Here is a 19,372-nt window from a genome sequence, read left to right as displayed (position 1 = left end):
GTGTGAGTCCATGTGTGTGTCTTTTGAGTCCATATGTGTGTGCGTGTAGAGCCATGCGTGTCTTTAACTCCATGTGGGTGTCTTTTTCGAACGTACAACGTCAAAGTGCTTATGTGTGTGTGTTAGTCCATGTGTGTGTGTCAGTCGATCTGTGTGCGTGTACATCGATGTGTATGTCAGTCCATATGTGTGTGTTACTCCACATGTGTGTGTATGTCTATACATGTGTGTGTCACTCGATGTGTGTGTGTAAGTCAATGCGTCTGTGTGTGTAAGTCAATGCGTCTGTGTGTGAGTCCATATGTGTGTTAATCCATGTCTGTGTATCTAAAGTAGATATCTGTGTGTCACAGTCCATATGTGTGTATAGGGCTATGTGTGTGTCAGTCTATGTATGTGTAAGTTCATGTGTGTGTGTCTTAGTCCATATGTGTGTGTGTGAGTACATATGTGTGTTTACGTCAATGTGTGTTTACGTCAATGTGTGTTTTAGTCCACGTATTGCTGTGTGCGAGTCGGTGTGTGTGTGTGAGTCGCTCTATGTGTGTACTTCCATATATGTGTGTGCAACTCCATGTGTGTATATCTCAAGTGGATGTCTGTGTGACAGTCCACATGTGTATGTGTGTGTACGGCAATGTGTGTGTCACTCTATGTATGTGTGTGTGTCGCTGTTTGTGTGTACGTCGATATGTGTGTGTAACTCCATGTGTGCGTATCTCAAGTGCATGTCTATGTGTGTGTGAGTCCATATGTGTGTGTGTCTGTAAGTCGATGTGTTTGTGTGTGTCAGTCCATATGTGTGTGTGTGTGTCTCAGTCCATGTGCGTGTGTGTTAGTCGCTGTAACTCCATTTCTTTGCGTGTCTGTCGGTCCATGTGTGCATCTTAGTCCATGCATGTGCTTTATTGACCAGCTCAAGGCCTATGATACCATCAGTAGGCCTGGCCTCTGGGTTGCTCTTCGTGCTTTCCGAATCCCGAACCCCCACTCATCACCATCCTTAAGGACCTTCATGATGGTGAGCGGCCCCGCGTCTTAACTACGTGGCCATGAGTCAGAGCCATTCCCTTTACACCTTGGGGTGCAACAGGGATGTCCTCTGGCTCCCACATTGGACCACGTAGTTCGTCGAGCCTTCAATGCCTGTACCGGAAGAATTCCCATCTGCTATAGATACAATGGGAGGCTAATCGATGCCCGGGTGCGGTCAAGGGATGGCTCCCTATTGCTCAACCACATTATGTATGCCGATGATCTGCTAATGGCTGCTCACTCGGAGGAGGAGTTCGAGGTGCTACTGCTGAACCTGGAGCTTGCCACCAACAGGTGGGGCCTTACCATCAGCCCAACCAAAGCTAAGCACCTGCCTGGCTATTTTGTACCATCGGACACTCCACCCCCACAACTCCCAATTGGTGATGGGGCAGTTGTGGAGACAGTGGAGAGTTTCCCTGGGCAGTGTGCTAATGACCGGCTCCGGTTTAACAGCAGAGGTCTCACTCCGAATCAGTCGAGCTTCAGTATCTTTTCATTGGCTGCGTAACGCTGTGTGGAAGCTACCTGGTCTATCACTCCGTACGAAGCTTCAGGTCTTCTCGGCCACGGTCATTCCCTCCCTTCTCTACGCTTGCGAAACTTGGACCCCCCTAATGAAACATCTTCGCCGGTTAAAAAACATTTAGGCTGGCCTGCCTACGATCCATCCTGGGTTTAACCAGGCTGCATTGTGTGAGGAGCTCACAAATCCTTGAAAGATGTGGACAAAGTCCCATCGGTGACCTCCGGCAGGCAAGGCTGCGTTGCCTGAGTCATGTAGCCTGCATGGCCAGCCACCGCATGCCTAAACAGCTTTTGTTCCGCCGGATCGAGGGGGCTAAACGGGCGCGGCACGGGCTGGAGAAGACATGGAGTGATGTGCTACAGGAGGACTTGGAGCTGAGTCCACTTGCGGATGACTGGTACCAGCCGTGTCAAGATCGGCCACTGTGGAGGAGGCTCCTGAAGGACGCTACTGGCCAGTTGGAGTCAGTCACCCTCCAACAACAACGGAGGGGGGAGGAGCAACGCTCACAACAACGAGCAGAGCGCCGGGTGGCTAACGCACAGAAAGTTGCCACAGTAGGGGCCACAGGTGGTGCATCAGCCAGTCGTCTCAGTCAGTCGACCTGTGCCATCTGGGTTTTCCCCGTGACCTCTTGCCAGCGGCGTTCGACACTTCACGTGGCCTCCAGGTGCACATAGCCTGGCACAAGCGTTGTTGTGACGTCACCGCCACTTAGTGGCGAATGGCGGTTGTTCAGTCTATGTACGTATGTGTGAGTCCATTTGTACGTGTAACTCTGTGTGTGTATCAATGGATTTGCATGTGTAACTACATGTCTGCCTTTTTCGCCCGGGCAACGCCGGGTACTAACCGCTAGTAATCAATAAGCTTGGTGGTCAAAAACTTGAAGGCGTTTTGATCAAAAAGCGGTGTTTCGACGTGCAATGTGTGCTTCGACATAATATTCCTGAACCCTTGGGTGTCCTATTTTATGAGGCTATTTCAAATAATTTCTGTGATACTGTCCATCAAGGGTGGCCCATAGTGTGGTTGATAAAACCTATAATATAACAGTCTATATTGAGTTCAAACCTCCGATTAGCATAGTTGGCTACGTAGGGTGCGAAAGAAGTTCAAGAAAACGAGTTTGCATAGCCCCTGTGGGTTCCAGCATGTCTGCAGTTAACCATCTTATTAAATCTTCCACACACTTGAAGCATTATGCTACTAAATGTGCATGTGTATGTATTTTGAGATGTCGTTACATGTATTGAATCTTCAAATCCCAATGGAAAAACTACAGCGTTGTCTCATGGAATATTTGTCATAAATTATCTTCCAGTACAATCGGTCCGGCAATTCAGACTGAAGGGGCCGAATGGTGCTCATCCTGCCCGACTGCCTGAAACATCGCAGAAAGTTTTTGTGGACACTTAAAATTATTATACTTGTTTACCAAGTAAAGCCTCCCTACCAACAGTTTGCAGGAGGGGGCGACATTGCTATGTGTAAGCCCAAATGTGAAATTTGCAGGTAATTATTTTGAATTAAGATGCACCAGTTACATAGTTTTTAAAAATTATTATGGAAGGAAACCATAGAGCCTCGAGGAGACCCATGTAGAACAGGTGAGAACATACAAACTCCACACAGAGATGCCCGAGTTGGGATTTGAACCCAGGAACTTCTTGTTTGAAGCACAAGTGTTACCACTCCGCCATGCTACCACGCGATGGGTTTTATTCATGGTGGCAGGATTTAATTCCACATTCATTGTGATAAACAATCATGGTCGGTAGAATTCTCAAGAGTAGACTGTACACAGCTCTCCACACAAGTGGCTTTAATGTAAAATGCAGATCCATGCATACAAAGTAAAGTTTCTACATGTATGCTACACACCGCCTCATGCAAGAAAGTTGTACGCATCTATACGCATTTACAAGGAGAGTACGGATTGGGTTTACGTTTCATAGTGATACATTTATTAAAAATGTGCGCCACCTGCCCTTCTAAAAGCAACTCAGTACGTCAGTGTCTATAGTTTGTGTTGCATTATTAATCGTCTCTCCTACCCATACAGGGAAACTAATTCATCTGTAGCTTATTCACAACACGTATATGTTGGTAGGTTGACAACTAATTCACATACATATTTAAGTGAGTTGTCATTATAAATACCTTAAATACCTTTTAGTTGTGGATGTGTTTTTGGAAAGTTCTTTTTGTCAATAATATTTCTTCAAAAGATGAAAAGAATAACAGCAGCATAGGTCTTGCGTTCTACATATTCCTCTGGTTGGATTAGGGGCTGGACTCATCGATAATCAGAGCGACAGTGGAACGGTTTCCTTCGTTGGATTCATCGTCTCTCTGGTCTGCGGGAGCCCCGTTCATCGCGAGTCTCTCGATGTTTACACCTGGCTCTGGAAGGGGCCTGTCAAAGTCCCTCACGTTGTAGGTGTATTGTCCCTCTTTGCTGATCACTGCAGGAGGGTAGCAGTGGTTGCACAGGATTTCCTCGCTGATGTAGGATGTCCGCTTCTGACATACCTCCCCCGTATTTTCATCTCTGGCGGTGAGGAACACCACCAGCTCTAGGCCTGGCTGCACACTCCCAAGAACCTACAGCAATATGAGACCAAAAGTTAGTTCTTTCGGTAAAGTCACGTAGGCAAAAAATGAAATTAAAATTAATAAAAATAAAACAATAAAAATCACGATGTTTCGGAGGCAACACAAGCTTCCGTCTTCAGGTGAAACCGTCACAGCAAAATATCTGTACCTTATATAGAAGCTGTGACTTCTTGTCTCGTCTGTTAAAAATTCTAACAGATAGGTGAAATTCCTCCCCGTAGAGGGTATTAATTCTAGATTTGAAGCTTTCGTGTCCATACATAGCAGGGGTTACCAAAAATATTTCCCAAAGCATGAGCAAACACTAGATCCAGATTCGATTTAACACAGTACATACAACTTGTGATCTGATCCCATCTGTGAAGGATGTGATCCCTGACATGCAATACCCCGGCGTCTACAAACTAAGCTGTGGCTGCGGCAGTAGTTACATTGGGGAAACTAAGCGACATGTCTCGGACCATGTTCGTGAGCATAAGGCAGATCTGAAACACGGTAGGACCAATACCTTGGCCGTGGCTGATCATTATTATAATGCGGTGGGCCCACACGAAATTTATTTCTCTAAGATGAAGCTACTTTGCAAACCCACTGGCTGTCAATAAAGATTCACTCATGAAGCCATCCATATATACAGACATAGACACAATTTCAACCGAGAAGATGGGTACAAACTCGGCAATCACTAGAAGGACGTTATCAACCAGTTTAAGTCATAATTGGCTGTAATGTTTCCATTTTAGACCTGGCAGCCCTTTAATTGGTGGAAGCCCACCACCGGGACCATCACTGCCCACTACTACCATCACCACTAGCAGTAGCTCTTTACTGGTGGAAGCCCACCACCAGTGCCGTCGTGGCCGTTTACGAGTACCATCACCTCTAGCAGCAACCTCCACCGTCAGCCGTGTGAGTGTGTAAAGCGAGGTGCAATGATTACTTAGCAGCCCTTTAATTGATGGAAACCCACCACCAGCGCCGTCGTTGCACTCTATATGAGTATCATCACTGACACTTGGGCTACGCCCATTTCAAACCTTTATAACCAGTTTGCCTTTAGAGGATGACCCCCTTTTCCTGATGACGACCCCTTGTGTTGCATTCGAAACGTCGTAGCTTTTTGTTATTTTCTTTGAACCTATTTAAGTGACTTTACCGAAAGACCCAAAGAATATGAATTCCTGCAGTCACGAAAGCTTTCGGTCAAGATTTGGTACTCTGTTTAAATCCTTTATATTAAGTTCACTTGCTTGCTTGCTTGCGCGCTTACGACCGTGCAAATCTTTCGGTCGTTTTTTAACCCACTTCCCGTGATCCAATCGAGCTGACATTTTGCACACAGACTCGTTGTGCGTGACAATTTATTTTCATGAAAAATATTTTCCAAAATTTTCCACTTTTTAGGAAAAAAAATTTTCATATTTAATTTAAAATACCAATGTGATAAAAATGAAACTCTTACTCAAGAAAAACAGAAATGAATAATAAAATAAAACCGATGCCACGCATATAAAGGATTTATAGTGAAAAACTTTGTTTTTACGGGTTAATTTTTATTGACCACAGAGGGATGGTGGGCTGAGTCAACCCCCAACCAGGATTTTAATTCACCACTTTCTGATTGCGAAGTGCTCATTCGACTACTGTGCCAGCTGGCCGGAGCATCATCGGGAAAACTAAATAAAAATAGAACTCCATTCTGTGTCTTCATATATCTAAAGAATAAGATTTCCAGGCCAATATTACCAAGTGTCATTTTCTTAACAAGCAAACTCCGGACTCAAATTCTTGGTTCATGTAGAAGGGAAATAATAAAATAATAAAAATAAAACATAATAAAATAAAATTCTCACTACGTTTCGGCCACAACGCAAGCAGCCGTCCTCAGTTGAAGAAACAGAGCTGTCGGAAAGACAGCGTCTTAATGAACACTGCTAAGCTTGGCAGCGTATTTTAAGCTGGGTGGGAGGAGGAGAGCGCCTTGACAAAGGAGTTTACATATCAACAGAAGAATTTAGCATATTGATGACAAATGCAGATATGGGATTAGTCACTTCTTGTGGAATGTGTAGGCGGTGGGGGGTCTCAAAGGCATATTATGCTAGTGTATTATGTAGGATTAGCAGTAATAAAGGGAGGGAAATTTTTATAATAAAGAACTGCAACAGCCCAAACCACCACGTATCAAGCTAGTGCATTATGTGGAAAACAAAAAAGGAGTTTATAAAGAACTACACATACCCTACTACCATACAGTAAACTGATGTGAAAAAAACTAACTATAAACTACATCAATATAATCAATGTACTCAATATACTCTACAATAAGCTGAGCTGTTAACATTAAGTAACTCTTTATACACTACACTATATAATGACTACCATATAATAAACTGACTTTACCGAAAGAACCAAGAATATGAATCCCTGCAGTCACGAAAGCTTTAAATCGAAATTTTAACTCTGGGCTGTTTTCGACCTTCTGGATCTCAGCAGAGTTTTGCTCGTTCCATACGCAGTTAATTCACGTCAGCACTCTCCACCGAGGTTTGTGAGTAACGGTCGCACTGCTCACCTGCTGTTGCCTGTAGAAGGGGCTGGTCTCGGTGATGCCGTGGCAGTATGTGAGTGGGGACAGGAAGAAAGGGCAGTGTTCCTCCCCGTCCATGTGGTCGAGAGTGAAGGGGACAGCCGTCTGGTGCAGCAGCTCTGTGCCGTGCGTCTGGTAAAGCACCGCCTGCAGGCGAATGTGCAGAAGCGGCGATGGCAGCAGGTTCGCCACACGGAACTGGAGGCAGCTTTGCTCTCCCTGCCGGTTCACCACCGCGAAGTGGCTGAAGCGTAGTGTTTCCGAACGCAGCTTGGGCCTGGCTAATTTGGCCACGAAAGCTCCTGTAAGAAAAAAAAATGTGTACGTGTTCAGTCAGCACTGTGTAGACTTGGCCAGGTGGCATCAGTGGTCGAGCAATCGGCTCGCAATCGGAAGGTTGAGAGTTCAATTTCTGGATCCGGCCATTGGCTCAGCCCATCATGTCTGGGATGAAGACAAATGGATCACCACTTTGTGGGGGAAGCTAACTGTGGTTGTCCTATGGATAGACTCACCCACGTCATAAAATGGGGAATTTTCTGGCTGAGGGCTGTAAACGCGATATGAGCACCACCTGATTGTGTGAGAGCTTGGATGGTGCATCAGTTGCCACTGAATCAAAAGCCTTTTCGTAATTGATAAAAAAAAAACATGCTTAAAATGCCAAGGAAAAAAAGTTGCTTGGCCTTCAAATAAAAAAACTAATTAGTTGACCTAGTCACTGCATTTTTATATGGAAACTAAATCTATCGTACTTCAATATAGTTAACGCTCCTAACATATTGTTCATTAAGATGAAGTGAATAGGAAATTCAGGTTATTAAAATGAGGTCTTCCAATCAGTGTTTCCACCATTAACCGCATTGACACTGTCATACGATTCTGTAAAACACAAAGGGTACGGTGGGTGTACCTTGATATACCTTTGGGTTATGTTCTTGAAAACATATTTCCCATAAGGTCCCATTATATAACCTAAGATAAATTCCTACGAAAAGATTTCTGACCCAAAATCTACTGAAATGACACTTTACAATACAACTGAGATCTTCATGCATACATATGTATGATAATGACTAGACAGGTAATGCAAAGCAATTACTGTACACAGTAATTTACTAACCATAAACTGTTGTGCACATTCTGAGGTGATGCTGTGGTGAGGTGTTGATGAGCAGAGGGGTGACTGGGAGGGTGAGGGTGGGGCAGTATCTACAGTATGTACAGTACGTACAGTACAGAGCATGGTTGGATCATACGCTACTTTTGAACTACGCGGCGCTTGGCTTGGAAACAAGGGGTGGCATTACATAATGCGGCGGCCAGGTAAAGAGCCTGGAAAAGTATACAAATTCACGGACAAATGACACAGCATGCATTTACTTTAGGGATTTAGATTATTTTCCAGTAAAAAAATTTTCGAATACAAAATAATATGATCACAAAACAATCAAGGCATAAACCGGAACAGCGTGAATTAATGACGAACGCAATAACGAATATTCGTAAAGCAAATTAACATACATTGGGATACACCACTATCAAACATTTAACCTGAGCATGCATTACTACGTTTGGATTTACTCTTTTAATGTTCATAATTTCAACAGATTTTAGTCACTATGGGCTAGTTTCACATTAAAATGGTTATTCATTAGGTTAACGTGCACTGAATGTAAGTTAACCCTTTACTTCTGTAGCTTTGAGTAATGTGAATGTAAGTAGAGGTCGCAAATTCCTGTTTTATCAGGAATGATTAGACTTTTTTAACGTGCAAAAAATACATTTAGCATAATTCCTTAGGTTACTTGAGTTTGATTGAGGTATGCTCAGTTGGCTTCTCTGCAGTGAATTTATTCATGATTATTTATATAAATAAGCGCACAATTTTATCTGTGATGAACGCTGCACTTTCCGTCATTTTCATGCAGGGGGCGCTGCAAACCTGCGCGCCCCCTGCATTAACGACGGAGGCGCAGGGACAGACGTTCGATTACGTTGGAATCGATCTGCAGACGGCGGTCTTCTCACATGACCAGCTCTGTCGCCTTATCTCGATCCCGCAATCCCAAACAGGTGAAAGGCCGCATCGAACTGAACCCCCAGCAAGGCCATCTATTTAACGACGAGAGAAAATTTACACGAAATGTCGTTTAGCTTTTAATGAAGAAATAAAATGATCTACTTCAAAACAATACAATTCAAAGATGTTTCATTTTAAAACTTCAAAACGGAGCATCGGGTGCTTGCGTGAATGCGTCGTTCGTGTGCAATTTTTTCGTGATTTTCTTGGCCGAAGGCCGTAAATGGTTGTGAGGGGGTGCCACAGGCTCCCCCGAATAACCCCGAGTTTTAAATTTTAGCCAGGAGAGCCACACTGAGTCTCAAGATTCTTTTTCAGGAGGGTCCGGCTTCCTTTTTGCATTCAGGGAGCGACTTTGCGTTGTCGTCCTAATTAAGTATTCTGCCGTGATTTTTTTTTTATTTGGACCATGACACTGGCACACAATGGCTTTACTCTTGTTCAAATTACTTCACAGGATTTTTAAAGTCCACTGTGAAGCAGACGGGAGCATAGCATCTTACGTTTAACACGCAGCACTGCGATACTAACCTGAGCCACAAGCCGGATTCGAACGGCGAATCTCTGCAACAAGCGGCAAACGCACTCCTACTGCTGTCCCACATTACAATTTTGAAATGCAATGTGACGTAGCGACCTCCCACCTGTAATGAGCGCTTCCAGCATGAGTCCCAGGATCATTTGTACAGTAAGCAGAGCCACGGCCTGCGGGCACTCCCCGTTGGGGTACATCTTGCCGTAGCCGATGGTGAGCTGAGTCTCGACGGCAAATGAAAAAGCGGCACGCAGGCTCGTGATTGCCTGCACGCAGACGACGTGCTCAGGGTCCAGGGTGGCCTCCACGTCCCCATGCAGGTACGCAATGAGGTACCAGAGCAGCGCAAACACAAACCAGCTGAGAAGAAAGGTGGCGGAGAAGACGAGCAGCATGAAACGCCATCGCAGTGACAGCAGCGTGCTCCAGATGTCACGTACGTAGCTCCAGCAGCCCATTGAGGAGGAGGAATGCATGTGCAGCGTGGGGCGGCCATCCTTGGTCATGAAGCGTGGCCGAGGTTGGGCCAGCAGCGGCCTCAGGCACACTTGCTCGTAGCCCACACTGTCTCTGTACAGGGCACACATTCTGAGACCACCTGCCATGGTGGTATCAAGTTAATATCACTCTGTTGACGTTCCTTACCCAGTCAGTCTTGGTCCGGTTTCCCTAGTTGGGCTGCATTCTGAGCAATTCCTCTATAAATATTGAACTTCTGAAGGTGGCCGCAGGCGTGGGTGTCAAGTTTGACGACTTTAGACAAACACTCTAGAAGATGGCCGCAACCCAACCTGAAAAACCACTTAAAAGCGCCTGTGGAAAATGTACGTCTTGAATTACCCAGTAAGCATATGTTACAGATGTATTTAGTTTGTATATTAAACCAGAGCAGAAGTCATCATAAGTAGCTTATAGTTTTTGTTTTCAGGCTGCTTTTGGTTTGTCATTCCAAGATGACAGTGTATAGGATTGCTTCTATATGCAATGCTTTATGAAGTCAAGACTTTTCATTTTGCCACGTGATAATCTTGTGCCATGAACAGGATAATGAGCATACAAAGTACAGTGCTGAGGTTATAGATCTCTATAATTGGAATTCACATGCTCAAATTAAAGTTGCAATTAAAGGTTATTGCAAATTGCAGCAGGTGTAAAATGTATTATCCAGTTTTAACTATATTAAACATTGTAAATACTGGCATAGAGATTAGACATATTTGAGAATATGCAAGCGTCATATAGTGTATTATGTCAATATTTCTTATTTCATATTTTAAACTGCATCCATCCACATTTAATAGTTCACTTACTGGGCTGGGGATGTAAGTAGTTAACTTACTAAATGTAGTGTTTATAGGTAATGTTTATATATACATGCTTATTGGTTTGCAAGGTATGGTGACATTGTTGCTTGAGGCTGCGATGCATGAACACCTTTCACTCGGGCAGTTATTTTTTTAGCTCTGGGCATTTAGGAATTGATAAAAGCTAACTTACTGCCTCTACTTGATTACTGTGACATCGTATATAAATCAGCCCTCAGTACTGCACTGAAGAAGCTTGACTCAATTTATCACTCGGCCTTAAGATTTGCATTGAACTGCCCATATAGGACCCACCACTGTGATCTCTACATTGGGTCAAACTTACCATCTCTTAATGATCGACGGCTTGTGCATCAGATCTTATTTATTCACGACTAGCTTTACTACCCGGCTTTGCTCGGGACTTGGATTCACCACGCCCGGCCGCCTTTGCCTCCCCAGTGGTGATGCCCACACACCACACCAGTTACTCGTTTGAGGCTGAGTCGACCTAGGGGAGGCCCAGGAGCGGTTCAAAGAATCGTCACCGGTGTTGGTCGTGAGCGGGAATCGAACTCGGGTGGCCGGGTTTGTAGCGCAGCGTGCTAACCACTACGCATGCGCGGGTGACATGACAGATGTGACGTCACAGCTCACTTGCCGGGCAAAAAATATGCATTATTGCGCCCCCCCCCCCCCAAATACCAAAGTCTATTTTTATAATTTTTGCATTGTGTACAGTCTGGAAAGTACCCACATCGCAAATTTCAAGTTTGTTACATTTCGGGAAGTACGCTAAACATTTTGAACAGACACATTTTTTGTATATATAGATACATACAAAAAAATCAGCAGACTACCTGCTGGATCTCCTCACTGTTTCGAAGAACAAATTATGCCATAACGTTTTCGCTCATTTACCAGCTTCACATTACTTATTGCCGTACAAATACTGGAGGAAGGGCCTTTGCTATTGATGCCCCCAGGGTCTGGAATGTTAGCGCCAATAAACTGCAACTTGGATCACTACCTGTGAGATCTTCACTCAAAACTGCTCTAGAGGAGTTGTACACCCCTAGCTGCCACTGCTATTCAGTGGCCTGAAATCAAAGGTATCCGCTGCAAAGTATGATCTTGAGTTTTGATTATAGTGTGCTGATCTTTAAAGGTGCATTGAAAAATGTTGATACTCCTACTGATACTCCTGCTGTTATGGAGTGACTCATGCTGCCAGCTATGGCTGCAAAGTTTGGTCGTACATGTTATGTATATCGTTTATTGTTAAATTTGAATCACAGTTCCTATGATCACTGTAAAAAATTTATAGCTTTCTTTTGCGGATTTCGAAAACGTTTTGGTTTAGCCATATTTGTTTGTTGTAGTACAGAGTTAGACTGATAACTTTAATTTAAATTGTCTTATAGTTGTTGTTTGACTTGCATCCCACTGGGATTTTTGAACACAGCATTGATATACAGTGCTTTTTCTGGAAGACTTTGCTGTTTTTTCTGGCTTTTCTGTTGCGCATAGTCACTTTAAGATGTTTCTTGTTCATGTTTTTGTTTGTTGCGGTTGCACCGGATTCAAGAGCCGCATGGCTCACAGGGCTATACCTAATAAATAAACTGAAAGAAAAACTAATATAACGTGCTAAACGTAAAGGCCTTCTTTGAAGACCTCGTGGTTCTTGAAGTTACTACAGTGAGGCCCCGTTCACAATTTGGCTCTTAAGAGAGATATTTCGATCACAAGTCACCTTCCTGGATTATTTGCTTAAAGTCGTGAAAAACAACCACAGCTAGAAGAGGCGGTTTCATTGAGAAGGTAACATACTCTTAAGTGATTTTGGAAAATGTAATGGCTGTCTCTAATATTCACGTTTGTTAAATTTGAAATTCACAAACTCGTACCGTTTACATTTTTTCTTAACAATTCGGTCACACTTATTTGTCAAATATATTCTTTGGGTCTTTTGGTGAAGTGATCTAGATAGGTTATTTTCTTTGAACCTATCTACGTGACTTTACCGAAAGACCCAAATAATATGAATTCCTGCAGTCACGAAAGCTTTAAGTCAAGATTTGTGAAATATTCTTAAGCTTGACTCTTGTTTCCACCTCTGTGATTTGGAGCGCCATGCGGCCGGCAAAGTTGACAGCGCACTGTACGTTGAGTTTGCTCGCAAGTCTTTCTTGGCCATACGCAGCAACGTGTCTTTTTTAGCCATTGGTTTTAATATATGGCCCAGAATTGAAAGGTTACAGGCTGCCAACATCACACTAACATTCTATGTAAAACATGCTGCTTGCCTCGGTCAACTTAGCAATGGTTATCTTGAACAAAAAATAAATATACCCCTGGTTTCAATGGACTCTCATCTGGTTATAAATGTCTACTAATACTGTTTTTCAACAACTGAAGACAAAGTAGGACATTTTGGAACATTCTTTATTATGTCAACAATACAGTAATATTTATTGCGTGTCATTTTGAGACTTTTAATTTGTAAAAAAATGTATTACCCCGTAGCGACTTAAACGTTTCACGCAGTGCAGTGGAAAGGCAAGACGAGGCATGAATGATGAAATGATCTGCGCTATTTCATCATTTTGCCGTTGGAACCAAGTAATATGTTATTGTTTATAAAAATACACACTGTCATTCTTACAATGAAAACCCGTTTTTATGAATATTGGGTTGCATGCATTTTTTTAGACCCACCTTTGCTGGTCGTCGCTGAGCTGTCTAATAGTTGTAGAATGGATAGCAGCACAAATGTATTAATCACTCGTTTTGCGTATGATGTGTACGTGTGTATGGTCTTTAATAAGTTACTCGGTGGTTATTGTTAATGTAATAACAAGCGACTGTTCTTACCGCTGGCGGTCTTTAGCCGTTCTTTAGACAGTCTTATTTAAAATCAAATGGCGGGAATTGTGTTGATTGGCACAAATAAATGGTGCAGCGTCAGGCCTGACGGAAATGTGATAAGGAAACCGCAAGAACAAATTGGGTTACTCCACATAGTACCCCGTGTAGTTTTATGTGTTTAAATATAAAGGACAAATCTGTAGCTTGATAATGTAAATTAGCATGTTCTGTTTACGTGACAACCCTTAATAGTTGGCTGTGTAGGGTGGTGGTGGGTCTTGATGACACATTTATATATTTAGGTGATCTAACCCAAAAAAAACCTTATGGACAGTGTGGTGAAGTATGCTCAAATGATGCCCCCGTGACTCACATAGTTTGGTAAGGCGAGTGTCCAGCAGTGGATTGACCAGCGATGTAAATAGTTATAGAGTCATTACAGGCCCGATGAGTCAGTGGTAGAGAGAGCGGCTCACAATCGCAATGTTGAGAGTTACAATCCTGGTTTGGGTTGATAGCCTATCATTCATCTGGGGTGGATAAAATTATGGTAGTACCACTTTGTGAGGGAGTCAACAGCGGTTGTCCTATCGATAGACTCGCCTACATCACAGGAATGTAACATTTCTACCACTGGCTCAGTGCTGTAAGGAGGATATGAGCATCACCTCAATACTTGTTTGTGCAGAAAATAACTGAATTCTTGACAATAGATCATTTATTAAGCATTGGGCTGGAACTCAGTGATTAAGCGATGTCAGGATGCATAGGTTAAAGATGTTAACTGATGTCACTAAACACGTAAAATAATCATGAGCGCTATCGTGGAGACTGTACGTAACAATAAATAAACAGCCGAATGGATGTGTGAAGAAAAAATACTTGTATTTATTATGTGGAGAGACCAATATGGGAATGAGGTGTGTTGCCTCGTTATTATATACCAGCCTTTTGCTCGTCCAAGGACGGGTGTATTGCAGTAAATCTGAAACTTGCAAGTGAAAAGCAGACTGCAACGTGATATTCATTGCATCCATTTGTGTGCAATTTGTAAGGCCGCGGTGACAGACTTATTTCATTTAAAGGTTTTAATCCCTCTTTCATCAAGACGTCCTTTTCACTTCTATGTCTCAACAGCGTTACGGAGATCGTGTGACGTGATGGTTCTGCCTTTGTCGCGAGGGTTGTGAGTTGACGCTGAGGAGGGGGGGAGGAGGCGCATCGCCTCCCTATGTGGAGTGACGTCACCCGCTAATTATTATTAATGGACGGAGGGTGTCCGTTTGGATGATGTCACCTGTTCATGATTATTAATGAAGGGGGGGTTCTCCATGCGGAGTGACATGACCTGCTCATTACTCATGAGGGATGGGTCCATGTGGAGGACGTCACGAGCGTTAAGGGGATTCCTGGGTGATTATAGTAGGTATTACGAGGGTGGTTAAGTGGATGAGTGATGCAGTGTGGTGGTTGAACACAATATGGATGAGACGAAATAGTCAGTCTGGTCGACCGAATCTACAATATGTGTGGAGGAATCGATGAGTGAAGTTCATAGAAACAGTAACTATGGTAGTAGCCCGAGAAATCCTGTGGTTAGAATATACAGAAACTGGAATTGTAGGTGTCGGGCACATTGGTGTAAACGAAAATTTCAGTCGTGTTCACCTTTGGAAACTCCAATCCAGTTTTTAGCATCCAAATCACTTCACAATGGCCACTCTAGTCTGTGAATTTTTAAAATTCATCACTCTTGGCGTCCAAAGTATCTTCGAGCACAGTGTTCATTAATATGTGTTGTGTTGGTTGGCCAGCCTTCATTCAGGAAATAGTGAAAATACTGCAAGTGGACAATCTGCATAAACGTGCGTCTCGCCTCTCGGTCAGTCGCGTAATCCGGTTTTTAGCTTCTGCTTTAGCAGGAAACTTCTACATTTAGAGCCATACACACATACCTCTGTTTATACGTATGCCTTTGTTTTCCCAATCCACTTTACAGGAACGTCTTCTAATATCACTGTGAGAAACGTTGGCTAACTCTGTCACCTTGTCCGACTCTTCTTCTGATATGTATGTTGGTACCTTAATGGACTCTCAGTGTAGTTCCACTCTATTAAATGGTTTGTTCTTTCCAAATCTTTTTATTTAGGCCTTGGTTTGGAGTCGTGGATGACTGCATGAATTTCCACTGGGTAAATGCCTTTTCATCGTTTAGAAAGGCTTGGATACGTTAACATGTAGGTTTTCTTAACACGTAGGATTTTTCAGCCATGATTATGAATAGTTGTTTTTTGGGTTAGCCCACGGAATGACCTGATCAAATTTGTGCCGTTAAACCCTCCACCACAAAAGCATTTAATACGCCAGTTATTATTGTTTCAGGTCACCGGTAAGTGCAAGAACTATTTTCATAACTAAATTTAGCAATAAGATTTGTGAATTCGTTTCAAACCTTGTAAAGCCGCTTCAATTCAAAATCCATGACGTCAGAATAAAAATCCAGGAAGTCGTGCTTCCCGTGTCACCTGACAGGCTTCTTAAATAAGTGTCATGGCCTCAGAGGAACAATCAATCGGATTCAAGCTAGATATTAGGAAAATCTTGGCTCATCAGACTAATTGAGCAGCCCTGATTCTGTGAGCTGAAGTCTGGCTAGCTGCTAAATTTATGAAAACTTAAGTAACAAAAGCCCTATGTATATGTGTATATAAATTGAATGTACCAGTGTGTGAATGTGTGTGTATTTTCCATAATACAGGTTTTTTTGGGTTAGATCGTGTAAATATATAAATGTGTGATGTTAAACCCGCCACCACCCGACACAGTCAATTAGTAAGGTTTGTCACATGAACAGAACATGCCACTTCGTTACTAATACAGCACACCGGTGTGTTGGAGAGCAAAGACACAACATTTAATGACACATTTATATATTTACGTGATCTAACCCAAACATTGGTATTATGGATGATATTGGTAACGAAAGCCTTACGTGTTAAACTGTGTATTTTACTATATAAACCAACAGCTATTTAATGTACTGTATTCTGTAGTGTTTTAACTGCATTACCATATTGTCTATTGGTCAGAATAATTTAACTTGTAGTTATGGTTAATGCGACAGTAAAACCCCATGTAGCCACACCAGTCTGCATTGTGCAGCTACATACAATCAATGTGGTTTTACTCTAGTGTTCACCATGGCCAATTAATTAATTATACATTTATTATCATTCATCTGGACCATTCATCAACATATGGATTATTATTCGAGCCACTCATGAATATACAAGCCTGTAGTGGGATAGCATTATTATATGAACTAAAGCTGAAAGAACATTTGATCATCTTACAATAATTAGTTGTTGAAAATATGACTACTATTTAAATTGTTTCCAAGCTACGTTAAATTGATAACTATCAGCTCAATTAAAATATTTTTTTCTAGTTTTCTATGTTGCTACAGCAGACACCCCAGTCTGAGTATTCAATGCATGTCTTGCATGTGAACGCAAATATTTGTTTCTTTTTGACGAATATGATACTTGTCACAAGTGCACATAATGCGATAGGCAAAATGGTAATTGATATTCATTCATTAAATTTGCTGATGACATGGTCATTATCATCAATGACCAATGGTAAGGAACTGTAGCAAATGAATTAAACACTTGATATGGCTGCAAAGTTTGGCACAAGATAAATGAGCAAAATGTAACTAATGTACAACAAGTTCGCTAAACGCTTGGAGATGTGTCGAAGGGACACATTTGGAAGACACAGCAGGATACATTTACTTCGGACAGCTATTGCAGATGAACTGAAATCAAAGTTACATAATAGAGGCGGTTGAGAACAGGTTGGAGTGCTTTTTGAGAACTGGAGTTCGTGATGAAAACAACACAAGTTATCCTAGGTGTATATTTTAATAAACAAAGCTGGATGAAAATGTTTGATCGCAAAGCGATAACCTTCCACCAGCAGTGAATTGATCATAGTTGATGATATTGTTGGTAAGTATATTGTTCATGTGTATGATTGTAAGTTGTATTTGTGTCTTAATGCACTTTGCTATAAATTCATTCGCATTAAATCGGCCAAATCAGAGAAACTCAGAGGACCCCAAGAGTAAGGGAAAACATCTCTAAGACGCCCTCGTTATTTAAACGCCGTGGATTTCTAATCATTTTATTTATTAACGTTATTTTGTTTCTAATACTATTCCGAAATATACAGAGAAATGATATTACATCACAAACTGGTTTATAATATCTATACATCATCCACACCTATTAACATGGTTGGCTACATACGGCGTGAAATAAATTAAATATACGTACATCCAGTCACGTTTATTCACAAGCCTTAGCCAGCTATACAATACTCAATTTTTCTATGTGTTATTTATAAGTGCCTTCACTATGACCCTTGTTGAGACCAAACATATAAAACCATGTCAGCATATAATTAACAATTGTATACACATTATTTATGTCCACAAACTGAATCTCTACTTGTGTACATTCAGACTTCTCGTATTTTTCAAAAAATGTCCATTCTCTGCTCATCGTTGTTCGGGTGCTCTTCACGGTTTTCTAGAATGTTTCTCTCAACCCTGTCACAATATATTGCCCTTATTGCTTGTGTTTAGCTTTTCCACATTTGGTTACAATCCACGTGAGCACACATGATCTGCAGAATGCATGGGTGTGAGATTTATGAAAAATGTTGTTTGTTTGAAGTTAATTTTGGTCTTAAAATGTCCGTGATTATGAATGTAAAATCTGCAGTCTTGGGTTTTTGCCATCTCAGGTCTAAGTTTGCTGTATATGACTCGATAAAAGTGAATCACAGCACGTTCAGCAATAAGGCACGGTATAAATGCAGGCAATATATGATAGATGTTAAAAAACATAACGTTGTGAGTTCAATGCTTTTTTTTTACAAACACATCAACTTGGAGAGAGATTTTGACAACAGGCACGTGTTATATACACAAACATTAAATATCCCTCACACGGCTTTAGGCTTAGGAGAGGCGACATACCTGTGACCGGTATGAGCGCTGTGCGTAGGGCAGCACAGGAGCAGTTCACGATCATGCTTAGCCAACTGCAGGGCACTCACCGTTCTACTGGCTTATGGAAAAGTTGGATGTGTGCTCAAACCTCCCTATGTGCTGGGTGGGGGGTGACAGTTGTCTCTGTGTACTCTGTGTTGTTTTTACACTCCATTACCCAGTCGCACTGCTCCAAGCAGCCTTCTGAAAGGTTAATGCACACATGCCTGGTTGCTATTGAGCGCGCTAAGAGGGGGGAAATTCAATTAGTTGGTGTCTGGATTAATCATGTGACATGTCATATGAGAGCTGTGGGAAAGGGAACAAAAAAAGATTGCAAAAGGATTGTAGTCTATACTTATACACAGTGAATGAAATGTTAAAGAATGGATCTGAACCTTATTTTCTTTAAATATATTTGTATTTGCACATTTATTGAATGTGTGTGTACATGTTAAATATATATGTGCAGCCCTGTACTTAGTTTGCTAATGCCACTGTTGGTGGAAAATGCTTCTACAAATTAGAGCTCTGGAGGGTATTTGGTCTACTCTTTCACACTTGCCAGTTGTCTGAAAAGCTGAGTGACAAATAATTTAAGAAAAATCGGCCCATGGTTTCAACTGCCACGACAGGATATGGAAATGAAGCGGGGACCTCTGGATAGCAAGTTCAGTGTGGTCACTTTTACACCACGGCAACTCCTTGTAAAGTGTATGTATACATCAATATTATTTGATGATGTAG

At 42.1% G+C, this 19,372-nt stretch overlaps 2 protein-coding genes across 4 annotated transcripts in view; one reads left to right on the top strand and one right to left on the bottom strand.

Moving 5' to 3' along the window:
- Positions 1 to 19,372, top strand: part of LOC133351094 (GRB10-interacting GYF protein 2-like) — a 99,604-nt gene that overhangs the window by 26,207 nt on the left and 54,025 nt on the right.
- LOC133351096 (inward rectifier potassium channel 13-like) lies at positions 3,394 to 18,679 on the bottom strand. 3 transcript variants are annotated; one of them, XM_061566034.1, is made up of 5 exons: positions 13,573 to 13,592; positions 13,417 to 13,440; positions 9,501 to 9,989; positions 6,759 to 7,075; positions 3,394 to 4,171 (listed from the first exon to the last, which is right to left on the bottom strand). In XM_061566034.1, exons 3-5 carry the CDS (start codon positions 9,976 to 9,978, stop codon positions 3,851 to 3,853), a joined length of 1,116 nt encoding a protein of 371 aa, XP_061422018.1. In that variant the 5' UTR covers positions 9,979 to 9,989; positions 13,417 to 13,440; positions 13,573 to 13,592; the 3' UTR covers positions 3,394 to 3,850. The 3 variants fall into 3 exon arrangements, with proteins under 3 accessions (XP_061422018.1, XP_061422017.1, XP_061422019.1); XM_061566033.1 differs by lacking the exons at positions 13,417 to 13,440; positions 13,573 to 13,592 and adding an exon at positions 18,614 to 18,679; XM_061566035.1 differs by lacking the exons at positions 13,417 to 13,440; positions 13,573 to 13,592 and adding an exon at positions 18,614 to 18,663 and having other exon boundaries at positions 9,501 to 9,979.

The sequence above is a fragment of the Lethenteron reissneri genome, chromosome 36 (assembly GCF_015708825.2).
Source record: "Lethenteron reissneri isolate LAM-NWPU_2019-01 chromosome 36, ASM1570882v1, whole genome shotgun sequence".
Classification (NCBI taxonomy): Eukaryota; Metazoa; Chordata; class Hyperoartia; order Petromyzontiformes; family Petromyzontidae; genus Lethenteron; species Lethenteron reissneri.
Note: the sequence above shows the minus strand (reverse complement) of the source record. Positions and strands in the feature narration are given on the sequence as shown.

What these genes read in the sequence shown, in the direction of transcription:
- LOC133351096 (XM_061566033.1), bottom strand. Translation starts at nt 18,668, where the DNA reads ATGATCGTGAACTGCTCCTGTGCTGCCCTACGCACAGCGCTCATACCG. An exon ending in AGCGCTCATACCGGTCACAG is followed by an intron (nt 9,990 to 18,613) that starts GTATGTCGCCTC and finishes CCACCATGGCAG; the next exon opens with GTGGTCTCAGAATGTGTGCC. An exon ending in GCTGGAAGCGCTCATTACAG is followed by an intron (nt 7,076 to 9,500) that starts GTGGGAGGTCGC and finishes TTTTTCTTACAG; the next exon opens with GAGCTTTCGTGGCCAAATTA.